The sequence below is a fragment of the Aethalodelphis obliquidens genome, unplaced genomic scaffold (assembly GCF_003676395.1).
Source record: "Aethalodelphis obliquidens isolate GAN/ISIS:26980383/991018 unplaced genomic scaffold, ASM367639v1 scaffold54, whole genome shotgun sequence".
Lineage (NCBI taxonomy): Eukaryota > Metazoa > Chordata > Mammalia > Artiodactyla > Delphinidae > Aethalodelphis > Aethalodelphis obliquidens.
Genome location: NW_020837998.1, coordinates 13,848,468 through 13,872,342, shown reverse-complemented (window position 1 = coordinate 13,872,342; position 23,875 = coordinate 13,848,468). Strand labels below are relative to the sequence as shown.

At 41.0% G+C, this 23,875-nt stretch overlaps 1 protein-coding gene across 1 annotated transcript in view; it reads left to right on the top strand.

The window, feature by feature from the left end:
* TRMT2B (tRNA methyltransferase 2B) overlaps positions 1–23,875 on the top strand; it is a 90,001-nt gene that overhangs the window by 3,316 nt on the left and 62,810 nt on the right. Inside the window, 9 exon segments of the mRNA XM_027086129.1 lie at positions 2,279–2,462; positions 3,163–3,217; positions 4,545–4,679; positions 5,489–5,588; positions 7,204–7,274; positions 20,728–20,874; positions 22,056–22,147; positions 22,412–22,626; positions 22,797–22,898. Of these exon segments, the coding sequence (XP_026941930.1) occupies positions 2,279–2,462; positions 3,163–3,217; positions 4,545–4,679; positions 5,489–5,588; positions 7,204–7,274; positions 20,728–20,874; positions 22,056–22,147; positions 22,412–22,626; positions 22,797–22,898 (1,101 nt within the window).

Below are 23,875 nucleotides of genomic sequence, written 5' to 3'. Positions count from 1 at the left end.
CCAGAGCCCATGTTCTTAACGACTTGTCCCTTCCTGGGAGCTGGGTGGTGTGTGTTATTGTTAACATCTGAACTCCGGGCCAGCTTAAATTTATTCTGTTAGAAATTTGAAATCCTCAGAATGCTTCCAAGCTATGACAGTTACTTTCTTTAGTACTTTGTAAACATACAAAATACTGTATGGGCTAAATATTACAGCACCCATGTCAGCATCCTCTAAATTATGTAGTGATCATGCATACTAATTTTACAGTAATAGAGGGAGCCATGGAAGAATCTTTTTAATTTTTAAAATAAATTTATTTATTTATTTATTTTTGGTTGCATTGAGTCCATGGAAGAATCTTTGTTAATAAACCTATTCCATATGTTGGACTTGAAATGTATTTCATTATGAATTAAGGTATGACTTAACATTAGGATGAAATCCAAGGTAGAGGGCAAGGGCAAAAAGGTAATTTCATGGCAGATCAGTGAGGTGTCTGGCTAAGTCCATACATGTGTCCTGGGTACTCAAAATAGTTAAACATCAATGATCAGGCACCATTAGGTAAATAGGCAACAACAGAGAGTCCTGTGTGGGAGGAAGAGGGGTTCCTTCCTCTTTCCAAAGTGAGGCCCTTCACCTGTTCTAACTCTTCCAGCTTTTGACTCATAGTTACTCCCACTATTCCTTCCCCCTGCTCCCTTCCTTTAATATTGCCACCCCCATTCAGTCCCATACTGTCTTTAAACATCATGACAGTTGTAATTAACATGTACTGAGTTTTTCCCAGGCACTGGACACTGCTCAGAGCTTTACAAACATCTTGTCTATTTAATCTTCTGCTGAGTGCTTTTTTTTAACATCTTTATTGGAGTATAATTGCTTCACAATGGTGTGTTAGTTTCTGCTTTATAACAAAGTGAATCAGCTATACATATACATATATCCCCATTTCTCCTCCCTCTTTTGTCTCCCTCCCACCCTCCCTATCCCACCCCTCTAGGTGGTCACAAAGCACTGAGCTGATCTCGCTGTGTGTGCTATGTGGCTGCTTCCCACTAGCTATCTGTTTTACATTTGGTAGTGTATATATGTCCATGCCATCCTCTCACTTTTTCCCAGCTTACCCTTCCCCCTCCCCGTGTCCTCAAGTCCATTCTCTACATCTGTGTCTTTATTCCTATCCTGCCCCTAGGCTCTTCAGAACCATTTTTTTAAGATTCCATATATATGTGTTAGCATACAGTATTTGTTTTTCTCTTTCTGACTTACTTCACTCTGTATGACAGACTCTAGGTCCATCCACCTCACTACAAATAACTCAATTTCGTTTCCTTTTATGGCTTAGTAATATTCCACTGTATGTATGTGCCACATCTTCTTTATCCATTCATCTGTCAGTGGACACTTAGGTTGCTTCCATGTCCTGGCTACTGTAAATAGAGCTGCAGTGAACATTGTGGTACATGTCTCTTTTTGAATTATGGTTCTCTCAGGGTATATGCCCAGTAGTGGGATTGCTGGGTCATATGGTAGTTCTATTTTTAGTTTTTTAAGGAACCTCCGTACTGTTCTCCATAGTGGCTGTATCAATTTACATTCCCACCAGCAGTGCAAGAGGGTTCCCTTTTCTCCACACCCTCTCCAGCATTTATTGTTTGTAGATTTTTTGATGATGGCCATTCTGACTGGTGTGAGGTGATACCTCATTGTAGTTGTGATTTGCGTGTCTCTAAGGATTAGTGCTGTTGAGCATTCTTTGATGTGTTTGTTGGCAGTCTGTATATCTTCTTTGGAGAAATGTCTGTTTAGGTCTTCTGCCCATTTTTGGATTGGGTTGTTTGTTCTTTTGTTATTGAGCTGCATGAGCTGCTTGTATATTTTGGAGATTAATCCTTTGTCAGTTGCTTCGTTTGCAAATATTTTCTCCCATTCTGAGGGTTGTCTTTTCGTCTTGTTTATGGTTTCCTTTGCTGTGCAAAAGCTTTTAAGTTTCATTAGGTCGTATTTGTTTATTTTTGATTTTTGTTTTTTATTTCCATTTCTCTAGGAGGTGGGTCAAAAGGGATCTTGCTGTGATTTATGTCATAGAGTGTTCTGCCTATGTTTTCCTCTAAGAGTTTTAGTGTCTGGCCTTACATTTAAGTCTTTAATCCATTTTGAGTTTATTTTTGTGTATGGTGTTAGGGAGTGTTCTAATTTCATTCTTTTTCATGTAGCTGTCCAGTTTTCCCAGCACCGTGCTAAGTGTTTTTTATTATCCTTTATTTAACTCTTGCAACCACTCTATAAGGTAGATGCTATTATTATTTGCTCCCCTGGTGTGCCAGAAAACCTCCAGGTTGGTCACAACTCTTTCTGGGCTCAGCATGTAAGGGAAACTTCACCCACATGATAGCCAAGAAGTGTCAAAGAAGACAGAAAAGTCAGAAGAAACCAAGACATCTTGGACCACTAGATGATTCCTGGCAGGAAAGGTAAGGCCCTGGGTGATATCCCTTCCCCTTAACAAATCTGAATCTCTGGGCCTACTGAAATTCTGTATGCCTGACGTACAGTGTGGCATTTGCAGGGATTCAGGGGGGCACCTCAGGTAGGATACCCAGGGCAAACTTAAGACATCTAAGGAATGTTGGTGGAAATGCTTTGTGATTGCAGAAAATGTTCTCCTTGCCTTTATGTGTGTTTTTGGCAGAAAGAGAATATTAAACTGGGACCTTGTGTCTCAAAAGGTCCAGGACAGGTATACTGAAAACCAGGGACTTAGAGATGAGATGAATTAGAAATGAATAGTCCCACCGCAGCCATGCAAACACAAATATACCTCATTTTATGCAACAACTGTATTTTCTAAATCAAATTATATTTTAAAAGTGTTAGGGAGGTGAGCTATTTAAAGGAACGCAACAGTGAAGCCTTTTTATAATATGATTAATTACCTCCTGATAAATCTGGATTTTTCTTATATTAGGTTTGCCCATCTGTTCGGCTTTGTTAAGTAGACAGCACCAAAATGGGCTCTCCTCCCAGACTCCATCTCCCCAGGGGCCTGAGAGTTAGGTCTTCTGAATGATAAGTAAAATGCCAGAGCAAATGGTGGCAGGGAGTACTTATGCGTAGTAGGTGCTCAGTACATATTTAGATAATGAATGAGGTGCCTGGATTATTTTATTCAAGGCTGGCTGATGTTGTGATGCCACTCTGGAGGCTGAGCCATGAAGAACAGCTCAAGGTAGGTACCCAGCTTAAGTCTTCACTCCTCCATTCTATCAGGTGCTAGACTTGTAGGAAGCTTGGCTGAACAGGTCTACCCAGATGCCCCAACGTGTCCTTAAACTCAATATGCTAATGACTCTGAAATTTTCACTTTAGGCCAGTTATGTCTTCCAAACTCTAGAGCCTTATATCCGAATGCCTGTTTCCTTTCTTCCTTGCTTTTTTTGGGGGTTATTCTTATAGCTCTGTGTGTGTGAGTAGCAAGTGTTCTTGCTGCTTCATATATAGCTGCACTTTCCAACACAGTAGCCACTAGCTACATGTGGCTATTTAAATTTAAATACAGTCAATTCTGCTCTAATGCTTGTTTTGAAAATGAAAATTTGTTCCAACAGATTGATGTGTTAGGGAACAATTTGAACAAAATGCAGATTTCATGTTTGCTTAGGAGTGATTCTGTCCACGAGAAACATGAGATGAAAGGGGATCTGTACCCGGCCAAACTGAGCTGCATAAGAATTTGTAAAATGAGCGCCCACACACATCTCCCAGCTCCCTCAGATCACTGAGTGTGGTATGAGCCACACCCATTCACATCTGCTGTGAGAACTTTCTGTTCCACCCCCATAATCCTCCTTTCACCACCTCATGATAACTCATAAGTGGACAGCCACTTCCACAAGCAAGTTTCAGGTCTTTGTCAGGGTAATGAGCCATCATTATTGTAGTGTTTATACATGGCCTAACCATTTAACATGTGCAAAACTTTTCTATGTTTATTAATTTCCTACTTTTTTTGTGTGTGTTACTGATAAATTTTTGGAATGTGTGTGCCCAACCCCATTTTCCCATGAGCCCTGAGCCCTGTGATTTCTTTTGAGTAATTTTGTGTAGTATGGTTTAGGAATGCTTGTGTCACGTGATAGCAGAGCCGACTGTTAATTAAAATGAAATAAAATTAAAAATTCGTTTCCTCAGTCACATGAGTCACATTTCAAGTGCTCAGTAGCCCCCTGTAGCTAGTGTAGGCTGCCATATTACATAGAACATAACCAATAGAGAACATTTCCATTATCACAGCAAGTTCTACTGGACAGCACTAACATATAGCTGGAATGTTCAGTCTGAAAGGTCAGATGAAATGGTGAGCTTACACAAGAGCTCACTTGACCTTTTCCCAGTACCTCATTAGGTCTGTTGCTGTTCCATCATTCTGAGTTCCTTATCTGCTGAGACCATGACCCAAGAATCCGTGGGACAACCTTCTCTTATCCTGTTTGTTTTCTATTCTTTGAGGTGATACTGCAGAAGTCTTTTGTTTCACTGGTTATATTCTTTTGCAGGTGAAATTTGAAGCTCAGAAGAAAATTTTACAGAGACTAGAATCTTACCTACAAATGCTCAATGGAGTCAATGTGACAACAGCTGCACCCAGATCTGAGGGCCTCTGTTGTTTTCTCCATCCTATTATACCTTCTGTAAACCCCTACTTCCCTATCCTTTATCTACCAAGTCTCCTTAATAGCTAATACTATCAGCCAATACTTAACCAGGCACTTGCTGGGGACCAGGCCCTATGCTAAGTGAGTAACATGTATCATTGTCTTGTTTACTATTTACAGTCACACTGAGGGATAGACAGTGTCATTTTACAGATGACTACTTGAGGCTCAGAGAGATTAAGTGATTCGACCAAGGACACACATCTAGAAAGTGCCAGAGCTAAGGTTTACACTCAAGTTGATCTGATGCAGAGCCCACTTTCTCAACCAGTACGCTACTGCCTCCTTAGAAAGATTCCAGACTTTGGAAAACTTCTAATGAGGCCGCAGAAAGGCAGAATTTAATTTGTGGCAGAGGTTGGCAAACTATGGCCCTGAGGCCACATCTGCTCTGCTGCTCGGCTTTGTAAATAAAGTTTTATTGGAACACAGCTGAGCTCACTTGTTTATGGATTGTCTATGGCTACTTTTGCACTACAGTGGCAGAGTTGAATAGTTGTGACAGGGACCGTATGGCCTGCAAAGCCTAAAATGATTTACTGTCTGGCCCTTTATTGAAAAAGTTTTCTGACTCCTGCTTTATGGCAAGATTGGAACTGCTTTCTCCTATGGAGTGTCTATGGAGTGTTTTGATCTTCTCAGTCATGGAATTTCACCTATGCCATACCTTCCAAGCAAGCATCATTTATTTTTTCTCATCCAGAGAACATTCTTTCATTCTTTGTATTGTCCTCCTTGGTTTTATTTGACCTGTTGTCCCTCTCCTGTCCTTCTGCCTTCTCCAGCCTGTCATCAGTGGCTACCGAAATAAGTCCACCTTCTCTGTGAACTGAGGTCCAGATGGCAATCCAAAGACTGTGGGGTACTACCTGGGAACTTGGAGAGGTCAGTCGAAGGCTGTGACTAGTAGAAATAACCAAACAAAAACTGAGAGGAAAGGGGAGGGTGCAGAGAACAGTGTCTGTGGGAGTAGAGAGGAGTGGGAAATATGGTGGCTCTAAAGGAGAAAGTTGAATTGGAAGCCTTTGATGCAGAGCATGATCACAAGATTAATTGGAGATGTGGTATATATATACACAATGGAATATTGCTCAGCTACAAAAAATGAAATAATGCCATTTGCAGCAATGTGGACCTAGAGATTATCATATTAAGTGAGGTAAGCCAGACAGAGAAAAACAAATATATCATTTATATGTGGAATCAAAAAAAAATGATACAAATGAACTTACTTGCAAACCAGAAATAGACCCACAGACATAGAAAACAAACTTATGGTTACCAAAGGGGAAAGTGGGGGAGGGATAAATTAGGAGTTTGGGATTAACATACACTACTGTAACATACACTATAAATCCATACAGTGGATTTATACACTACTATATATAAAATAGATGACCAACAAGGGCCTACTGTATAGCACAGGGAACTGTACTCAATATTTTGTAATAACCTATAAAGGAAAAGAATCTAAAATATATATATATATGTGTATATGTATATATATACATATAAAACTGAATCACTGTGCTGTACACCTGAAAGTAACACAACATTGTAAATCAACTATACTTCAATTTAAAAAAAGGCATTAAAAAATAAGATTAATTGGGGATACTTTTTGGTGAGTAGTCATTGTATTATAGTGCTAGGAATCAACCTCCCCGCCCCCCAGCTTTCTTCCTCTAAAAGCCATATGCCTGAGACCTAGTAAGCACTTCATAAATATTGATGCTGGTGCTGCTGGTCTCATTATCATCATTGTTGTCAACATCGTCGTCATCATCATTGTTATCATTTTATGTTACTTTCTGTACTGGGAGCAGTCTCCTGCTTATTAGAGACATGCCCTTTCTATTTCACATCCCCATATCCCTGAAAATTAAGAGCTTTCTGCGATAAATCTGCCTTAAAAGAACTGGTAGGGGAGGTGAGTGCTGGTGAGAGAAATCACAGTGGCATATTTCTGAGACTTAATTCCAGTATCCATTCCCAGATTCTATTCCTGAACTTACCATTTGCCCATTTTCAATAAATCCACTTGAAACACCATCATTTTATATTAGTTACACTGTTTAATATCCATATGCCTTAAACTACAGTTCATTAGGGTAGGCACTTGGCTTTCTTTTTTTCCCCTGTGTGCTGAATTAAATGAGTATATGACGTCAGTGTTCTGTTATTCACTAACAGAAAAACAAAACCCATTACATTTTACTTCCCTCTTAAAATCTGAACAGAAAGCAGACATTATCATATTGCACATTTGTGGCATGAAAGAAAATATTGCGGACTAGCTCCATTAAGAATAAGCTTTTTAATGGCCAGACCAGGAAACAGGTTTTCTCTGAAAAATGGCCTTGAGCATGAATTAGGTACTTTGCTTCTTCATATTTGCATATGCCTCTTTGGATTAGGGGATTTGAGTTGCTAGACATTTTATTCTAAATAATCTTTTAGGAAGAAAACCATGTAAATCAAATTCTTTTTCTTTCCATAGACAGGAACATGGTCTGTGTACGGTCTAACCATCTGAAAAACATCCCCAAGAAACACAGTCAAGTGGCACAGGTAATAAGGAACAAAGGCTGGTTGAAGATGACCCCAGGCATTGCAGTCTATAACGGCAGCATGCCTGATATTTTAATCATAGAGCTCTTCTAGTGCTACAGGGGAGGAGGGGTTCTGTTCTGAAAGTGTACTTCTTAACGGTGGAGAGAACATTGCTAGTGTTTCATTTCAGAGAGGGTGGAGAGGAGGAGAGAGAACTGCAGCCATTATTGCAAATGTCTAGCATCCAAGGAATTTAATACAAGGGAAATTTAGGACAGAGAGATACTGATAAGGGCAGGATAGCAAGTGGCAGGTGTCTGTATTTGGAAGGCTAGTGTTTTCAGCAGAACAGGGTTGAAACATATCATGAGAGATGTGGGAATGGGCGTAAGGCATCTACATCATTAGATTGGCCTCTGAGACATTTTAGTATCCCTCTATTTCATGTACCCACTATTTATTGAGTACCTACTATGTGTCAGGCACTGGACTAGGTGCTGGGGATCCAGTGGTGATTCAAACAAACATGGTGCCTGCCCTCCTGGAACTTAAAAGAAAAAGGCAAAAGAAACAGGACTTCCAAATGACATACTTGTTCCCTGTTTATACTTACAGCACCCATCCTCCTAATGATTCAGCTTTCTGACACTTGGGTGGTGCCTTCTCATAGGACACATCTTGACCTCAAAGATTTCCTGGCTAGAACACAGCTCCCATCATAGGATCATTCTCTGGAAATCTTCCTGCATGACCCTTGTCAGCTTCTTCTCCCATTGTCTTCAGTGACTATTCCAAACTCTTACCTCTCCTCGAATTTCCTATCCCATCACATTTACCCTTGCTCTTGACAGATGGCTGTGCCTGGTTCTTCACTGGAAAATTAAGACCAACAGATGAGGATTCCCTTAGCTGCTTCCCCTACCATCTACCAATTTCGCTGAAATCTTACCCCTCCTTTCCCTCCTATCTCAGTGAAATGCTGTTAGTCTTCTACCTGTCCAAGGCTATTCTTCCTTGAAACACCATCTTGGACTCATCTCCTCTCTCCCCAGGTCCCTTATTCCTTTGTTACATTCCCTCTTTCTCCCATTTCTTTACCTACTTTCCTCCACCTCTACCGGCTCTTTTCTTTCATAAACATATTCAATTAAAAAAAATCTGATGGTTCTTGCTTCTGCCCCCAACAATTCCTAGAAATTAATCTTGCCAAATTCATCAGTGAGCTCTGTTTTGCCAAATTAAATGGAAACTTTCTGCCCCTAACTTACTCAACTTTTCTCTGCCTTTGGTACCACTTATTAGTCTTATTTTCCTCCTTGGGAACACTGTCTTTGTTTGGTTTCTGTGATACCATTCTCTGATGGTTTTCCTCCTATTTCGCTGGCCACTTCTTAGTCGTTCTCATGGGATCTTTTTCTCCCTTTCTTTCCCACGATAAGTGTTGGTGTCCTCCAGGACTCTGTCCTTGGCCTTCTTTTTGAATATATTCATGGGAGATTACACACCACTATAGCTGATGATTGGAATGACCACCTGTAAATTGACAACTCCTAAACTTATATTTGCATACCAGCTCCATCTTGAGCTTCAGGAGGTGGGGTTCCAAAGGCTACCGAACATCCTCACCTAGTTTTCCTGTAGAGCTCTTCAAATCAGCATTGGCCCAGATCCAGATTTCTCAACCTTCGCACTATTAACATTTTGGGTTGGATGGTTATTTATTGTGTGGGGCTATTAGGTGCACTGGAGGATGTTTAGCAGCATCCGTGGCCTCTGCCCCTAGAGGCCATGAGTTGTGACAACCAAAACTGCCTCCAGATATCTCTTGTGGGGCACAATCACCTCCGGTTGAGAACCATTGCCCTAAACTAAATTTACCCTCTTCCCTTTCCAAATGTGCCCTTTTTTCTCACGTTAGTAAATGGTAGCAACGTGTACTAGAAACATATGTCCTCTTAGACTCCTCTGTCTTAATCCTACCACTTCCTCCTCAGCCACATATAATAAATCTCCACGTCCTTTCAGTTTTCCTTTCTTTTTTTTTTTGTTTTCTTATTTATTTTGTTCAGTTTTCCTTTCTAAAAATACTTTGACTCTACCCTCTTCTTTCTATTTCCACCACCATCATCACCACTCCAGTCCAAGCAACTGGTCTCTAGCATCTGTATTGTTATGACTGTAGATATTCACTCCTGAGCCAAGTAGATGTACTAAGATTTTGTTTCCTTTATTGTACTGTTTTTTTCTTTCATTTTATGTTGTGGAAAATTACAAACGTGTAAAAGTATAGAATGGTATAACAAACCCCATGTACCCATTACCCAGCTTCAGTAACTATCAACACATGGCCCATCTTGCTTTCACTATACTCTCACCCACTTTCCACCAGCCCCTTTGGATTTGTTTGAGGCAAATTCCAGACATTATATCATATAAGATATAAATACCACAGCATGAGTTTTAACAGAAAGGACTTAATTTTTTAACATAGTTTCATACCATTGTCACACCTGCAAATAAACATTTATCCCATAATATCATCAACTACCTAGTAAATGTTCAGATTAGGCACTTTTATCTCATAAAAAGCTTAATTGATATAGTTGGCTTGTTCAAATCAGGATTCAAACAAGGTATATACATTGCATTTGATTAACATGTCTCTTTAGCCTCTTAATTTTTAAGTACCCCTCCCTATTAATTTTTTTGTCCCTACAATTTACTTTTTGAAGAAACTGGTTTGTTTTCCTCTGGAGATTCTCCCATTCTGGATTTTGCTGATTGAATCCCCTTGATATCATTGAATGTTCTTCCTCTATCCCCTGTATTTCCTCTAAGCTGGTAGATCTAGAGTGTTGATCAGATTCAGGTTTGATTTTTGGCAAGAATGTTTTTATATGTAGATGTCTAATGGGCTCTCTTTTTTGGTGATGTTAACATTGAACAGCGGATTCAGGTGTCATCAGTCTGATTCACTCATTGAAAAGTTCCCTGTCAGCTTTTCGCTTAATGGTTTAGCTGTCATTAGTGATCAGTGCCTAGATCTCTTATTTTGGGGGGGGGGGGGTTGCAATGCAGTTCTGTTCTAAATCTATTATTTATTAGCTGGAATTCTTCTAGAAATAACTTTTCCCTATCAACCCTTTGGTTACTCTAAGGTACTCTTACAGGAAAGGCAGGATAAATCCTTGGTTCTTTCACCTTCCTCAAAAGATGATCAGTTAATTTGTTTGTTTTGGTATCATTAGGAACTCATAGATTTTTAACATACTTGATATGTTTCAATCTACTGCCGATACTAGGGGTTTTTTGGTACTCCAGTTACTCCATTTTTGGCCAATTGGAACCTCTTTAAATTGGCTGTGGGACCTAGATGGCCGTGATAGTTCTGGAATGATAAGATATTTCTAGCACATCTAGTCCATTTTATGCCTGGGAGCTGGAATCAGCCGTTTCTTTTTTTTTTTTTTTGCGGTACGCGGGCCTCTCACTGTTGTGGCCTCTCCCATTGTGGAGCAAGGCTCCGGACGCGCAGACTCAGCGGCCATGGCTCACGGGCCCAGCCGCTCCGCTGCATGTGGGATCTTCCAGGACTGGGGCACGAACCCGCGTCCCCTGCATCGGCAGGCGGACTCTCAACCACTGCGCCACCAGGGAAGCCCTCAGCCGTTTCTTTAAGGAATCCTTGTCTCTGTTAGTGGGAAATGGCAGGGTGCTAGGTGCGTGCTTATTTATACTGAGTTGGTCATATTTCAATGCCTTTTTAGTGGACAGAGCTAGGAAATATTTTTTAAAAGAAAATATATCATGAGTTCACAGTAATATGTCCAAATCAAATTAAAAATTATAGAGTTTTTACTTAAATCCTTTGATTTTATATTTTTATCTCTTGTCTCTTACAATTAAAACTTTAGTCCTGACAACATTAGAATACTTACAATTGACCCTTGAACAAGGCCATGGTTAAGGGCGCCAACCCCTGTGCAGTCGAAAATCCACTTCGTATCTGTGGTTCCACATCTGTGGATTCAATCAGCCATGCGTCATGTAGTACTGTAGTACACGTTTAGTGAAAAAAACTTCATATAAGTGGACCTGTGCAGTTCAAACCCATGTTGTTCAAGGGTCAGCTGTACTTATTTATTCCATCCTACTCTTTACATATAATTTCAGAACAACAATACTAGTATTATTACTAACAAATGATTACTGAAAAGAGCTCAAGATTTCTGTCCAGTTCTTTTTGTCCAATTATTGTGGCTCTGAAGGAATTCATCTCTTTGTAGTTACACCACCAACTTGACATGATACATGGATTCTTTTTTTTTCTTCATTCTTGCTTTCAAATTTTAGGGATTGATTTTTTTCTTTTTCCTTTTGATTAAATTTTTGTTTTATAATTTTGTAAGATATTTACATGGTTTCAAAGTCATATCTACAAAATAAAGGTGTATTTTCTTTTTGTTTTGTTTTTTGGCCGCGCCACATGCAGGATCTTAGTTCCCTGACCAGAGATTGAACCCGCCCCCCCTGCAGTGGAAGTGCAGAGTCTTAACCACTGGACCTCCAGGGAAGTCCCATAAAGGTGTATTTAAAGAGGTCTAGTTTTCACTTCTGTCCCCTCTGCCCAGTTCCCTTCCTCCTTCTATGGGTAACATTTTTATTCACTTTTATTTATTTTAAAAAGTGGAAACATATTTGTATCTCCCCTTTTCTTAGCTAAAAGGTAGCTTAATATGGACACAGTTCTGTACCTTTTTTCCACATAATAATATGCTTCATTTTTTTAATATTTACAATTGTTATATCTTCTTGGATTGATCCTTTGATCATTTTTTTAACATCTTTATTGGAGTATAATTGCTTTACAATGGTGTGTTAGTTTCTGCTGTATGCTTCATTTTAAAAAAATAACTGCTTAGTCCTATGTAATATGATGGATTTTACAACTTTTAGTTTTCATTGGCTTGAATAATTACCTAATTTTCTCATTGGCTTAGTTTTCTCTGAACCTATTGCTATTTTTTTTTTCTGAGTGCTCTAAGAGCTCTGTCAAACATTCATCAATGTTCTCCATATGGTCTAAAACTTGAGTTTAGTATTTTCCCTGAAGACCTTTTTTCTGAAGTCTCCATCCTAGGCTCCTGAGGCCTTCTGCCTAGCTGTTATCTTGGGACTCCTTTTGCTGTTCTTCTGTCTTTACCCCTGTTTCTCAGATCCCCTGTCTTCCTTTTTCTGGTTTACATCCTCATTTAGTTGGAATACAACCTCCATTAGCTTCCTGAGGAAGGGTGCCTAGGAGTAAACTTTGAGTCTTTGCATGTCTATAAATGTCTTAGTTCTTTCCTGACATATGACTGAGAGTATTTCTAGATTTCAAATACTAGGTTTGAATCATTTGCCTTTATAAATTTGAAGACATGGTCTCATTGTCATCTGGCCGCTAATATTGTGTAAGCCTGGATGCTACTTTAAGTCCTATTCCTTTGTAGATAATCTCTCCCCTCTTTATTTCTCTAGAAGCTTTTAGGGAATCTCTGTCCATGAAACTTCATGATCATGTGGCCCTTCTTTCATTCATTGTGATGGACACTTTCTAGTCCTTGTCAAGCTGGAAACTAATACTTTCAGACATGGGAAATTTTCCTGTATTATTATTTTTTTTAATTTATTTTTTATTTTTATATTTTTGGCCATGCCACGTGGCTTGTGGGATCTTAGTTCCCCAACCAGGGACTGAACCCGGGCCCCTGCAGTGAAAGTGCCAAGTCCTTACCACTGGACCACCAGGGAATTCCCTATTTTTATTTTTTTTTATTGAAGTATAGTTGATTTACAATGTTGTGTTAGTTTCAAGTGTACGGCAAACTGATTCAGTTATATATATATATTCTTTATCAGATTCTTTTCCATTATAGGTTATTATAAGGTGTTGAATATACTTCCCAGTGCCATACAGTAGATCCTTGTTGTTTCTCTATTTTATATATAGTAGTGTGTATATGTTAATCCCCAAATTCTAATTTATCCCTCCCCTGCCCCTTCCCCTTTGGTAACCATAAGTTTGTTTCTATATCTGTGAGTCTGTTTCTGTTTTATTTTATGTATGTATGTATGTATGACTGGCTGTGTTGGGTCTTCATTGCTGTGCGTGGGCTTTCTCTAGTTGCGGTGAGTGGGGGCTACTCTTTGTTGTGGTGCGCGGGCTTCTCATTGTTGTGGCTTCTCTTGTTGCAGAGCATGGGCTCTAGGCACACAGGCTTCAGTAGTTGTGGCACATGGGCTCAATAGTTGTGATTTGTGGGCTCTAGAGCTCAGGCTCAGTAGTTGTGGTGCACGGGCTTAGTTGCTCCGCGACATGTGGGATCTTCCTGGTCCAGGGCGAACCCATGTCCCTTGTATTGGCAGGCAGATTCTTAACCACTGCGCCACCAGGGAAGCCCTCTGTTTGGTAAATAAGTTCATTTGTATCATTGTTTTAGATTCCACATATAAGTGATATCATATGATATTTATGTTTCTCTGTCTGACTTACTTCACTTTGTATGATAATCTCTAGGCCCATCTATGGGTTACTGCACATGGCATTATTTCATTCTTTTTATGGCTGAGTAATATTTCATTGTATATATGTACCATATCTTCTTTATCCGTTCCTCTGTCGATGGACATTTAGGTTGTTTCCATGTCTGGGCTATTGTAAATAGAGCTGCAATGAACACTGTGGTCCATGACTCTTTTTGAATTACGGTTTTCTCAGGGTATATGCCCAGCAGTGGATTGCTGGATCATATGGCAACTCTATTTTTAGTCTTTTAAGGAACCTCCATACTGTTCTCCATAGTGGCTGCACCACTTTACATTCCCACTGACACTGCAGGAGGGTTCCCTTTTCTCCACACCCTCTCTGCCATTTATTTGTAGACTTTTTTTTTAATTGGAGTATAGTTGCTTTACAAAGTTGTATTAGTTTCTGCTGTACAGCAAAGTGATTCAGTTATACATATATATATATATATATATATCTCCACTATTTTTTAGATTTCCTTCCCATTTAGGTCACCACAGAGCATTGAGTAAAGTTCCCTGTGCTACACAGTACATTCTCATTAGTTATCTATTTTATATATAGTATTTGTAGACTTTTTGATGATGGCCATTCTGACTGGTGTGATGTATTATTTCTTTAAGTACTTCCTCTCATTTTCTTTGTTCTCTCTATACCTCCTATTATTTGGATTTTGGACTTCATGAATTGATTCTGTAATCTGCTACTCATTCCTCTTCTATTTTCCATCTCTTTTCCCTTTTGTTCTTCTTTTTGTGAAATTTTCTTGAAATAAATGCCAACATTTTTATTGACTTTTTTTCTACCACCTTTTAATTTTCAAAAGCTTTTGCTTGTTCTCTGATTGTTCCTTTTGTATAGCATCTTCTTTTTTTAAAATAATGTAATATATATATACACATATATATATATATTTTTTTTAATCTTTTTTTTTCCTTTTTTTTTTTTTTTTTTTTTTTTTTGCGGTATGTGGGCCTCTCACTGTTGCGGCCTCTCCCGTTGCGGAGCAAGCACAGGCTCCGGACGTGCAGGCTCAGCAGCCATGGTTCATGGGCCCAGCCGCTCCGCGGCATGTGGGATCTTCCCGGACCAGGGCACGAACCCGTGTCCCCTGCATCGGCAGGCAGACTCTCAACCACTGCGCCACCAGGGAAGCCCTTTTTCCTGTTTTTTGAATTGTCTGCTTCCTTCAGGGATTTTTTTTCCCTGTTTGTTTTGGGTATTGTCTTTTGCAATGAAGGCTTTAATCAAATAGCTGGTGGTAGTTGCCTGACCGTTCATGTTTAAGCATGAGGCTTTAAATTGATTGGCAATTCAGCTTGAGTGGGTTTGTTGATTCTTGGCTTGACTGCTGGTGCTTGTGGGTGGGGGCCCATATCTCTCTCGAGAGATCATTACTCTGGGACTATTCAGTTTCTTGAGAGAGTTTACATTGAATCTTCCTGTTTCCACCCCTGTGCCACCACTCCGCCTGGTATTTCCTGGTATTTGTGTGTTCATTTTTTCCTAAGGGAAAAAACATCCCCAACCTCCTGCTACAGAAGGATAGAGGTTTTTGGTAGGATGAGGTGGTTTACCAGTTTTATGTCCAGACTTTCAACCAAACCCTGTTTTAAGCCCTGTACCTTATCCCATCTCTATCTCCTTGCACTTCAAGTTTGAGCCTTTCCAGGCTTGTGTGGAGCAGATAAGCCTTACCTCTCATCAGATCCCCCTTTGTAGGCAATCCGGATGTAGCTTCCTTCATCTTGCTAAGTCAGTTGCCATTCCAGTCTTTTATCTGGTTTGCTCTTGTTGTCTTCTCTCCCATTATCTCTGTTCTTTCTCTCATTTATTCATTCAACAAGTACAATTGAGTACCTACAAATGCCAGGCACTATTCTAGGTGCTTAGGATACAATAATGAAGAAAATATCCCTTCCCTTGTGGAACTTATATTTTAGTGGGGGGAGACAGATTTTTAAAAAAAAATAATAAAGTAAATTATATAATATGTTAGAAGGTGATAAGTGCAGTGCTGGTCTGAATGTTTCTGTCCCTCCAAATTTCATATGTTGAAATCCTCACCCCCAAGGTAATAGTATTAAGAGGTTGGGGCCTTTGGGCGGTGCTTAGGTCATGAGAGTGGAGCCTTCATGATTAGGATTAGTGCCCTTATAAAAGAGGACCCAGAGAACTAGCTTGTCCATTCTTTTCATTTATTTATTTATTTATTTGTTTGTTTTTTAAAATTTTTTTGGCTGTGTTGGGTCATCGTTGCTGTGCACGGGCTTTCTGTAGTTGTGGTGAGCGGGGGCTACTCTTCGTTGTGGTGCGTGGGCTTCTCATTGTGGTGGCTTCTCTTGTTGCAGAGCATGGGTTCTAGGCACGCAGGCTTCAGTAGTTGTGGCATGTGGGCTCAGTAGTTGTGGCTCATGGTCTCTTGAGCGCAGGCTCAGTAGTTGTGGCGCACGGGCTTAGTTGCTCCGTGGCATGTGGGATCTTCCCGGACCAGGGTTCAAACCCGTGTCCCCTGCATTGGCAGGCAGATTCTTAACCACTGTGCCACCAGGGAAGCCCCTAGCTTGTCCATTCTGCCATGTGAGGTTCCAGTGAAAAGACAGAAGCCGTCATTGAGGAAGCTGTCACCAGACACTGAATCTGCCGGAACCTTGATTTTGGATTTCCCAGTCTCCGGAACTGAGGAATTTTTGTTGTTTATAAGTCATCCAGTTTATGGTACTTTTGTTTTAGCAGTCCAAACAGACTAAGACAAATGCCCTGGGGAAAATGCAGCAGGATAAGGAGGATGAGAAGTCATAAGTTTGGGGGAAATGCGGGCTGTAATTTTAAATGGGATCAACGTAGGCTTCATTGAGAAGGTGATATTTGAATAAAGCAGTAGTTCTCAACTGGAATTAGTTTTGCCCTACAGGGGACATTTAGCAATGTTGGAGACATTTTTGGTTGTCACCACTGGGGGATAGTTGGACGGTGCTACTGGTATCTTTCTAGTGAGTAGAGGCCAAGGATGCTGTTAAACATCCTGCAGTGCAGAGGACAGCCCCCCACAACACAGAATTGACAATAGTGCCAAGGTTGAGAAACTTTGGAATTAAGACTTAAAGGAAATGAGGGTGTCAACCATGTGAAGGTCTGAGGGAAGAGCATTCTAGCCAAAGAAAACAGCCATGGCAAAGGCCCTAAGGTAGGAGTATGGCATGCTTTCTGGAGGAACTGAAGGTAGACTCAGAAGAGTAATAGGAGAAGAGGTAAGGTAGTTAATGGGGACCAGATAGTGTAGTGCCTTAGAGGTCATTGTTGGGACTTTGGCTTTTATTCTGAGCTGTTGGAGGTTTTGATTGGGGGGCGGGCATCTCATGATATGATTTAGGTTTTAAACAGGATCACTCTGGCTATTATATTGTGTATGGATTGTTGCAGGGAAAGGTAGAAGCAGGGAGAGACTAGTTAGGAGGCTCATGTGGTAATCCAGATGTGAGATGATATAGCCCAGTGGGAGCAGCAGTGGAGGTGGATATATCTTGAAGACAGAACTGCAGGATTTCTTGATTGATTGAGTGAAAGGTATAAGAGAAAGAGAGGAGTGAAAAATGGCTTTAGGTTTTTGGGAGGAGAAAGTGGAACAGTGGAGTTACTATCTACGGAAATGGAAAAAGCTGTGGCAGAGCAGATTTGAGCAGGGGGAGGTTAGTAGCTCAATTTTGGACATGTTGCATTGAGATACCTATTAGGCATCTGAGTGGATATGTTAAATAGGTAGTTGGATCTGTTAGGATGAGGTTCAAGAATTAGAAATCTTGGAGTTGTTAACATGTAGATGTTATTTAAAATCATGAGACTGGAAGAGATGACCAAGGGAGTGAGAGTAGATAGAAAGAGAACAGGAACATGGACTGAACCCAGGGGCATTCCCATTTTAAGAGGTCTGGAAGGAGAAGAGGAACCAGTAAAGGTGACTGAGAAGGGGCAGCCAGTGAGGTCAGAGGAAACCAGGAGAGTGTGGGATCCTGAAAGCCTAGTGAAGACAGTGAACTGAGGAGGAGGGGCTCATCAGCTGTGCCAGTGCTGCTAGTAGGTCAAGTAAGATGAGGAGTGTGAATTGACCTTTGAACTGCATGACACGGAGGTCGTTGGTGACCATAATGGGAGCTGTTTAGGTGGAGTGGTAGGGACCTGATTTGAGTGGGTGAGTAGAAGGAGAGGAATGGGAGGCAGTGAATATAGACAGTTCTTTTGAGGAGCTTTGCTACAAAGAGGAGCGGAGAAATGGAACAGTGGCTGGAGGGGAAAGTGGGTTCGAGAAGGTTACTTTTCTTTTTAAAGGTGGGAGAGTTAGAAGAACATGTTTGTGTATTGATGGGAATGATCCAGTAGTGAGGGAGGAAAATGATGCAAGAGAGAGAGAAGGGAGAATTGGTGGATCAATGAGTTTAAGTACGTTTATGTCTTTTTTATTCCTTTATTTCATTTTAGTAGGATTTTAAAGAGGAATAGTCTGTTATTTTAACCAGAAGGCCCTTTCACTCTTTTTAAAAATTTTATTTTATTGAGGTATAATTGACATGCAACATTGTGTAAGTTTAGGGTGTACAGTGTGTTGATTTGATACAGTTGACCCTTGAACAACATGGGGGTTGGGGCGCTGACCCTCTGCACAGTTGAAAATGCACCTATAACTCTGTAGTTGGCCCTCCATATCCTTGGTTTTCCCATATCTGCAGTTCCATGTCTCGAGTTCAACCAACCCCAGATTCAACCAACCACAGATTGTGTAGTAATGTAGTACATATTTATTGAAAAAAATCCACATGTAAGTGGACCCACACAGTTCCAACCCATGCTGTTCAAGGGTCAACTGTATATTGCAATATGATGCTTAGGCATTCCCATGTAAGAATAGGAGTTTCAGGCTCTATTTTATAAATGAAGAAACCAAAGCCTTGGCTCATACAGTGGAGAAGCTGTATTTCATATTTACTTACCCATTATCTTCCAGGTCAGACTCAGTTTTTCAGTTCCCATCCTTCTAGGACCTCAAAGACATTTGAATCTTCTTCCAGAAAACATTCCTTTCCAACCAGCAAGTAAACAACAGTTGAACCAGTCTTTCTTTAAATCACCAACTTCAAAATTTGGAAAAATTTGTTCAGTATAAGTATAGTTAAGCATCTTATGTTGCATTTATATGAAATTATAGCAGAAGTGGTCAAGTGCACCCTTAATTGATTTTTACCCTCTCAAGTGGCACTGTTTTTTGGTGTAACTCTCCCTTCCATGCACTATTTTGGGTTTGTGTGAAAATGCAGTGGATCCAGAACCCATGCATTATGAAAACAAGAGGACCTAGTAGATCAGATAGTGTGTCCTGTTGTGGCAGCAACTGGCTTGTGTTTGAAGTTTGGCTTTAAGGATTTCTGATATCTCAACACTGAATCAGGATTGCTTTTGACCTGTATTTACCAGGGGAAGATGAAGGATCCAACTAAGCTAGTTGGCACCTGGTTATATGAAGAAATACAGAAACAATGGGCTTACATCAGGAAGTTATAAGTAAGAATGGAATTATAGCAGCTTAGTAGTATATTAGGAATTGCTGCCAGGAGGAATTCACAGAAATGGATGATTATTGTATTCCACGCTGTGTACACAACAAGCTGAAATTCTTCATACAGATACCTTTGCTGTTTCATACCTTCTTTCAATAATAATTATTGAGCACTGGTTATGTGCTAGACTCAGGATACAACTCTGAGCCTTCATGGAACATACTTTTTGGGCTGTCATGGATAGGATCCCTCAGTAAGGTTGCAGGGCAGTGATCATGTTTCTTATATCACTGCATTAGTTTGCTAGGACTGCCATAACAAAATCCCACAGACTGGGTGGCTTAAACAACATAAACTTATTTTCTCACAGTCCCGGAGGCTGGAAGTCCAAGATCAAGGTGTCAGCAGGTTTGGTTTCTTCGGAGACCTCTCTCCTTGGCTTGCAGATGGCTGCCTTTCTGCTGTGTCCTCATGTGGGCTTTCCTCTGTGCACGTGCACATCCCTGATGTTTCTGTGTATCCAAATTTCCTCTTCTTATAAGGACAACAGTCAGATTGGATTAGAGTCCACCTTAACTGCCTCATTTTAACTAATCGCCTACTTAAAGGCCCTATTTCCAAACACAGTCACATTTTGAGGTACTGGGGGTTAGGACTTCAATGTATGAATCCTAGGGGGACACAGTTCAGCCCACAACACTCTCCTCTGGACCCCCAAAATTCATGTTCTTCTCACATGCAAAATACATTCACCCCCATTCCAACAGCCCAAAATTCTTAACACATTCCATCATCAACTCTAAGTCCTAAATCTCATCTAAATGAAGTGTGGATGAGAGGTATCAGTCAAGGTATAATTCATCCTAAGACAGAATTAGCTGTGAACCAGTGAAGCTGGACAAATTATCTGCTTCCCAAATACAATCGTAGGACAGGCATAGGATAGACATTCCCATTCCAAAAGGAACAAATCAGAAAGAAGAAAGGGGTCTTGGGTCCCAAGCAAATCTGAAACCTAGCAGGGCAAATTCCACTAAATTTTAAGGCTTGAGAATAATCCTCTATGGGTTGATACTGTCCTCCAGGCCCACTGGTGTGGTGGGCCCACTGGGGTAGCAGCGTGGCCAACTGAAACCACAGCATTCGGACCCACCCTAATGGCCTAATTTTAACTTAAACACATCTTTAAAGACCTCGTCTCCAAATCTGGTCACATTCTGAGGTACTAAGCGTTCAACATATGAATTTGTGTGTGGGGGGGATACGCTTCAGCCCGTAACAGTCGCTCAGCATGAATAATGAGCTGTCAAACTTAGTTAGTTTTGCCTGTGTAATAGTACTGTTTTCTTCCTAGTACTACGAAGTATTCCTTCAACAGTCCCCATTGGAGCCCTGCCTTCTGTTTCGTGAAGGTGGGTACTGGCGTGAGCTCATAGCCCACACCAATAGCCAAGGGCACACAATGGCCATCATCTCTTTCCATCCCCAGGAATTAAGGCAGGTGAGACTCAAAGGATGATAAGGAACAGCTTCTATAGCAGCCCTTACTATCAATATGCTGCAGTTGGTATTTGGAGGTTTGAGGGAAGATAGCAGAAACAATGCATCCATAGAATGTATGGGTTGGAAAGAAGGGTTGGGGATGATGATGAGGAGATGGCAAGGATCCTGTTAACCATGCTGCTGGCATAATGAAACCAAAGAGACTGAGGCTAGGTTACCAAGTTAATTATCATGTGAGGACTCCTGAGGATTTTCACAAGAACTTTGCCCACAGAACTTATTAGGTGTTCTACTAATTCCAGAAGCCAATTTAATAGAGACTAGAATATGGTCAGAATTTCATAATCTACATAATACTTTTACATTTGTAATATACTTAGAGCTTTCAAACATGCCTGTATCAAAATATTCTAATACTTATGTGATCATCTCAAGCAACTTGTGAAGTAGGCTGGAGAGGGAGAGGTATTGTTCCCTTCATTTCACAGCTGAGCAAATGGAGGCATAGAGGTACGCAAGGTTAAAGAGCTAGTAAATAGCAAAGCTATAGGGCTTGAACCCAGGTCGTTGATTCCTGGCCTTTTAACTCTATAGCTCCAACATAGTTTATTGTCATATGTCCTTGTGTCTAGCTGATGGATAGGGCTCTCTGTAGTGACGTAAGAATTTTAAAACGTTTAGAACTCGAAGAAAGGATTTAGTTACCGTGCTCATTCTGTTCCGTGCCCTTTCTTTCCTTTCTCTTAGGACGTGTGTCTTCTGAGGTGGTGTTTGGATGGGTGGATGGGATATTTGAAGTAGAGAAGTGTGAAAGGAATTGAAAGGTTATTGCTTGTTTGTGATGGGACAAAAGCTTAGTTTAGCTCCTAGGTTACAACAAGAATAACTCTCACACTTTCTTTAGAGAACTATTAAAGAGGCTCAAACCAGAGAAAGTGCCATGTCTGTTGTATAGCATTTGTCAAAAGCCAATAAGCAAAGGAGTGCTTCTGCTGAGATGTGAAAATAGCTTTTTTTTTTTTTGGTCCTACAGAATATTGCTTTGAGTGTTATCTATAATAGGATTTGAGTAATGTGCCTTCTTGTCTGACTACTGCAGGGCTGATTACCATAGAGCTTGGAGAGAAAATTTGTCAGAGGTGGGTTTTTGCTTGACTCCTGATTTTGTGGTCTGGGCAGGAGCTCTGTGTTCAGAAGGAGACTGTAAAGAAGTTTTTCACCAAAGGGCCAGGAGCAGTCTGTGACTTGACATCACTTTACTTCCAGGAAAGGTAAACCTGGGACAGCCCAACAGCAAGCCGCAGTCTGATGGCTTGCCATAGTCTGGGTTGTGGATTACTGAGGCAGCGCCGCTGATGACCAAGTGTTTGCATGTACCTCCATCCCCTGAGAGGGAAACTCCTCCAGAGCTCTCAGGGCCATGCCATGGAGGCTTTGTCTCCTAGCTGAGATGCTGGGGCCTCCCTCTCCAACCAACCACTAGAGATAGGTTGGTCTGCCATTCCAAGGTGCTTTCTCCTTTTATTCTTTTCTAGCACTACGACCCGTTGCAGCCATCAGCAGTCCCCCTACCAGCTCCTGTTTGGGGAACCCCACATCTTTGAAGATCTCCTGGGGTTGAAGATCTGCATCTCTCCAGATGCCTTTTTCCAGGTTAACATTGCTGGTGCAGAGATACTGTATCGGACTGTGGGGGAGCTGAGTGGAGTGAACTCTAACACCATCCTCCTTGACATCTGCTGTGTAACTGGCAAGTGGCAGCCCAGGGCAGAATCAACATGCAGCTTATCTCCCCAACACCATCCACGCAGCACCCAGGGCCCTTGCAGCCGAGGTGGGGAGGTGGTGATAGTGGTGCAGGCATAACCTCATTGGTAATACCATAAAATACCCTCCTCTTATTCTCTCCTACTTCCCCAGGTGTGATTGGCCTCTCTCTGGCTCAGTATACCTCCTAGGTCCTTGGGATTGAGTTGGTGGAGCAGGCGGTAGAGGATGCCAGGTGGACTGTAGCCTTCAATGGTACACTGCTCACATTCTGGGGAGAAATTAAGAGCTGTAGTTGTTCTGTACTATGGGAACGGTTGTGTGGGAAAGGGCATCTACTGTATCCATGACTGGGGAGGAAGGGAAGGTGTTCTGGAGTGCTCAGAGTTGGATCCTGATGACTTTCTAAAAGAGGTCCCCCTTTTTTTTTCTTTTTTTTAAAAATTGAAGTATAGTTGATTTCAATGTTGTGTTAGTTTCAGGTATACAGCAAAGTGATTCAGTTATATATATGTACATATATATATATATATATATGTATATATATATATTCTTTTTCAAATTATTTTCCCTGGGCTTCCCTGGTGGTGCAGTGGTTGAGAATCCTCCTGCCAATGCAGGAGTCACGAGTTCAGGCCCTGGTCCAGGAGGATCCCACATGCTGCGGAGCAGCTGGATCCGTGCGCCCCAACTGCTGAGCCTGCACTCTAGAGCCCGCGAGCCACAACTACTGAAGCCTGTGCTCCGCAACGGGAGAGGCCACAGCAATGAGAGGCCCGTGCACTGTGGCGAGGAGTGGCCCCCACTCACCACAGCTAGAGGGAGCCCGGGCACAGCAACGGGGACCCAACACAGCCAAAAATAAATAAATTCATTAAAAAAATTATTTTCCCTTATAGGTTATTACAAAATATTGAGTAGAGTTCCCTGTGTTATACAGTAGGTCTTTGTTGGTTACCTATTTTATATATAGTAGTGTGTATATGTTAATTCCAAACTCCTAATTTATCCCTCCCTAATCTTTTTGTTTCTATCTGGAAAAAGCCTAAGGGAAGGAATAAGCCTAGCTGATAGGAAGGGAACTTGGCAAAACTTTGAATAATATAGAAGAGCCTTCTTGACATTAGACTCATGAGGCATCATAACAATACAATAGGTTTCAAACTATTTTTAGCAGTAGGACCTTTTCTTTGAACAAAGTCTTAGGCCAAACTGCAACATAGAAAAAAGAT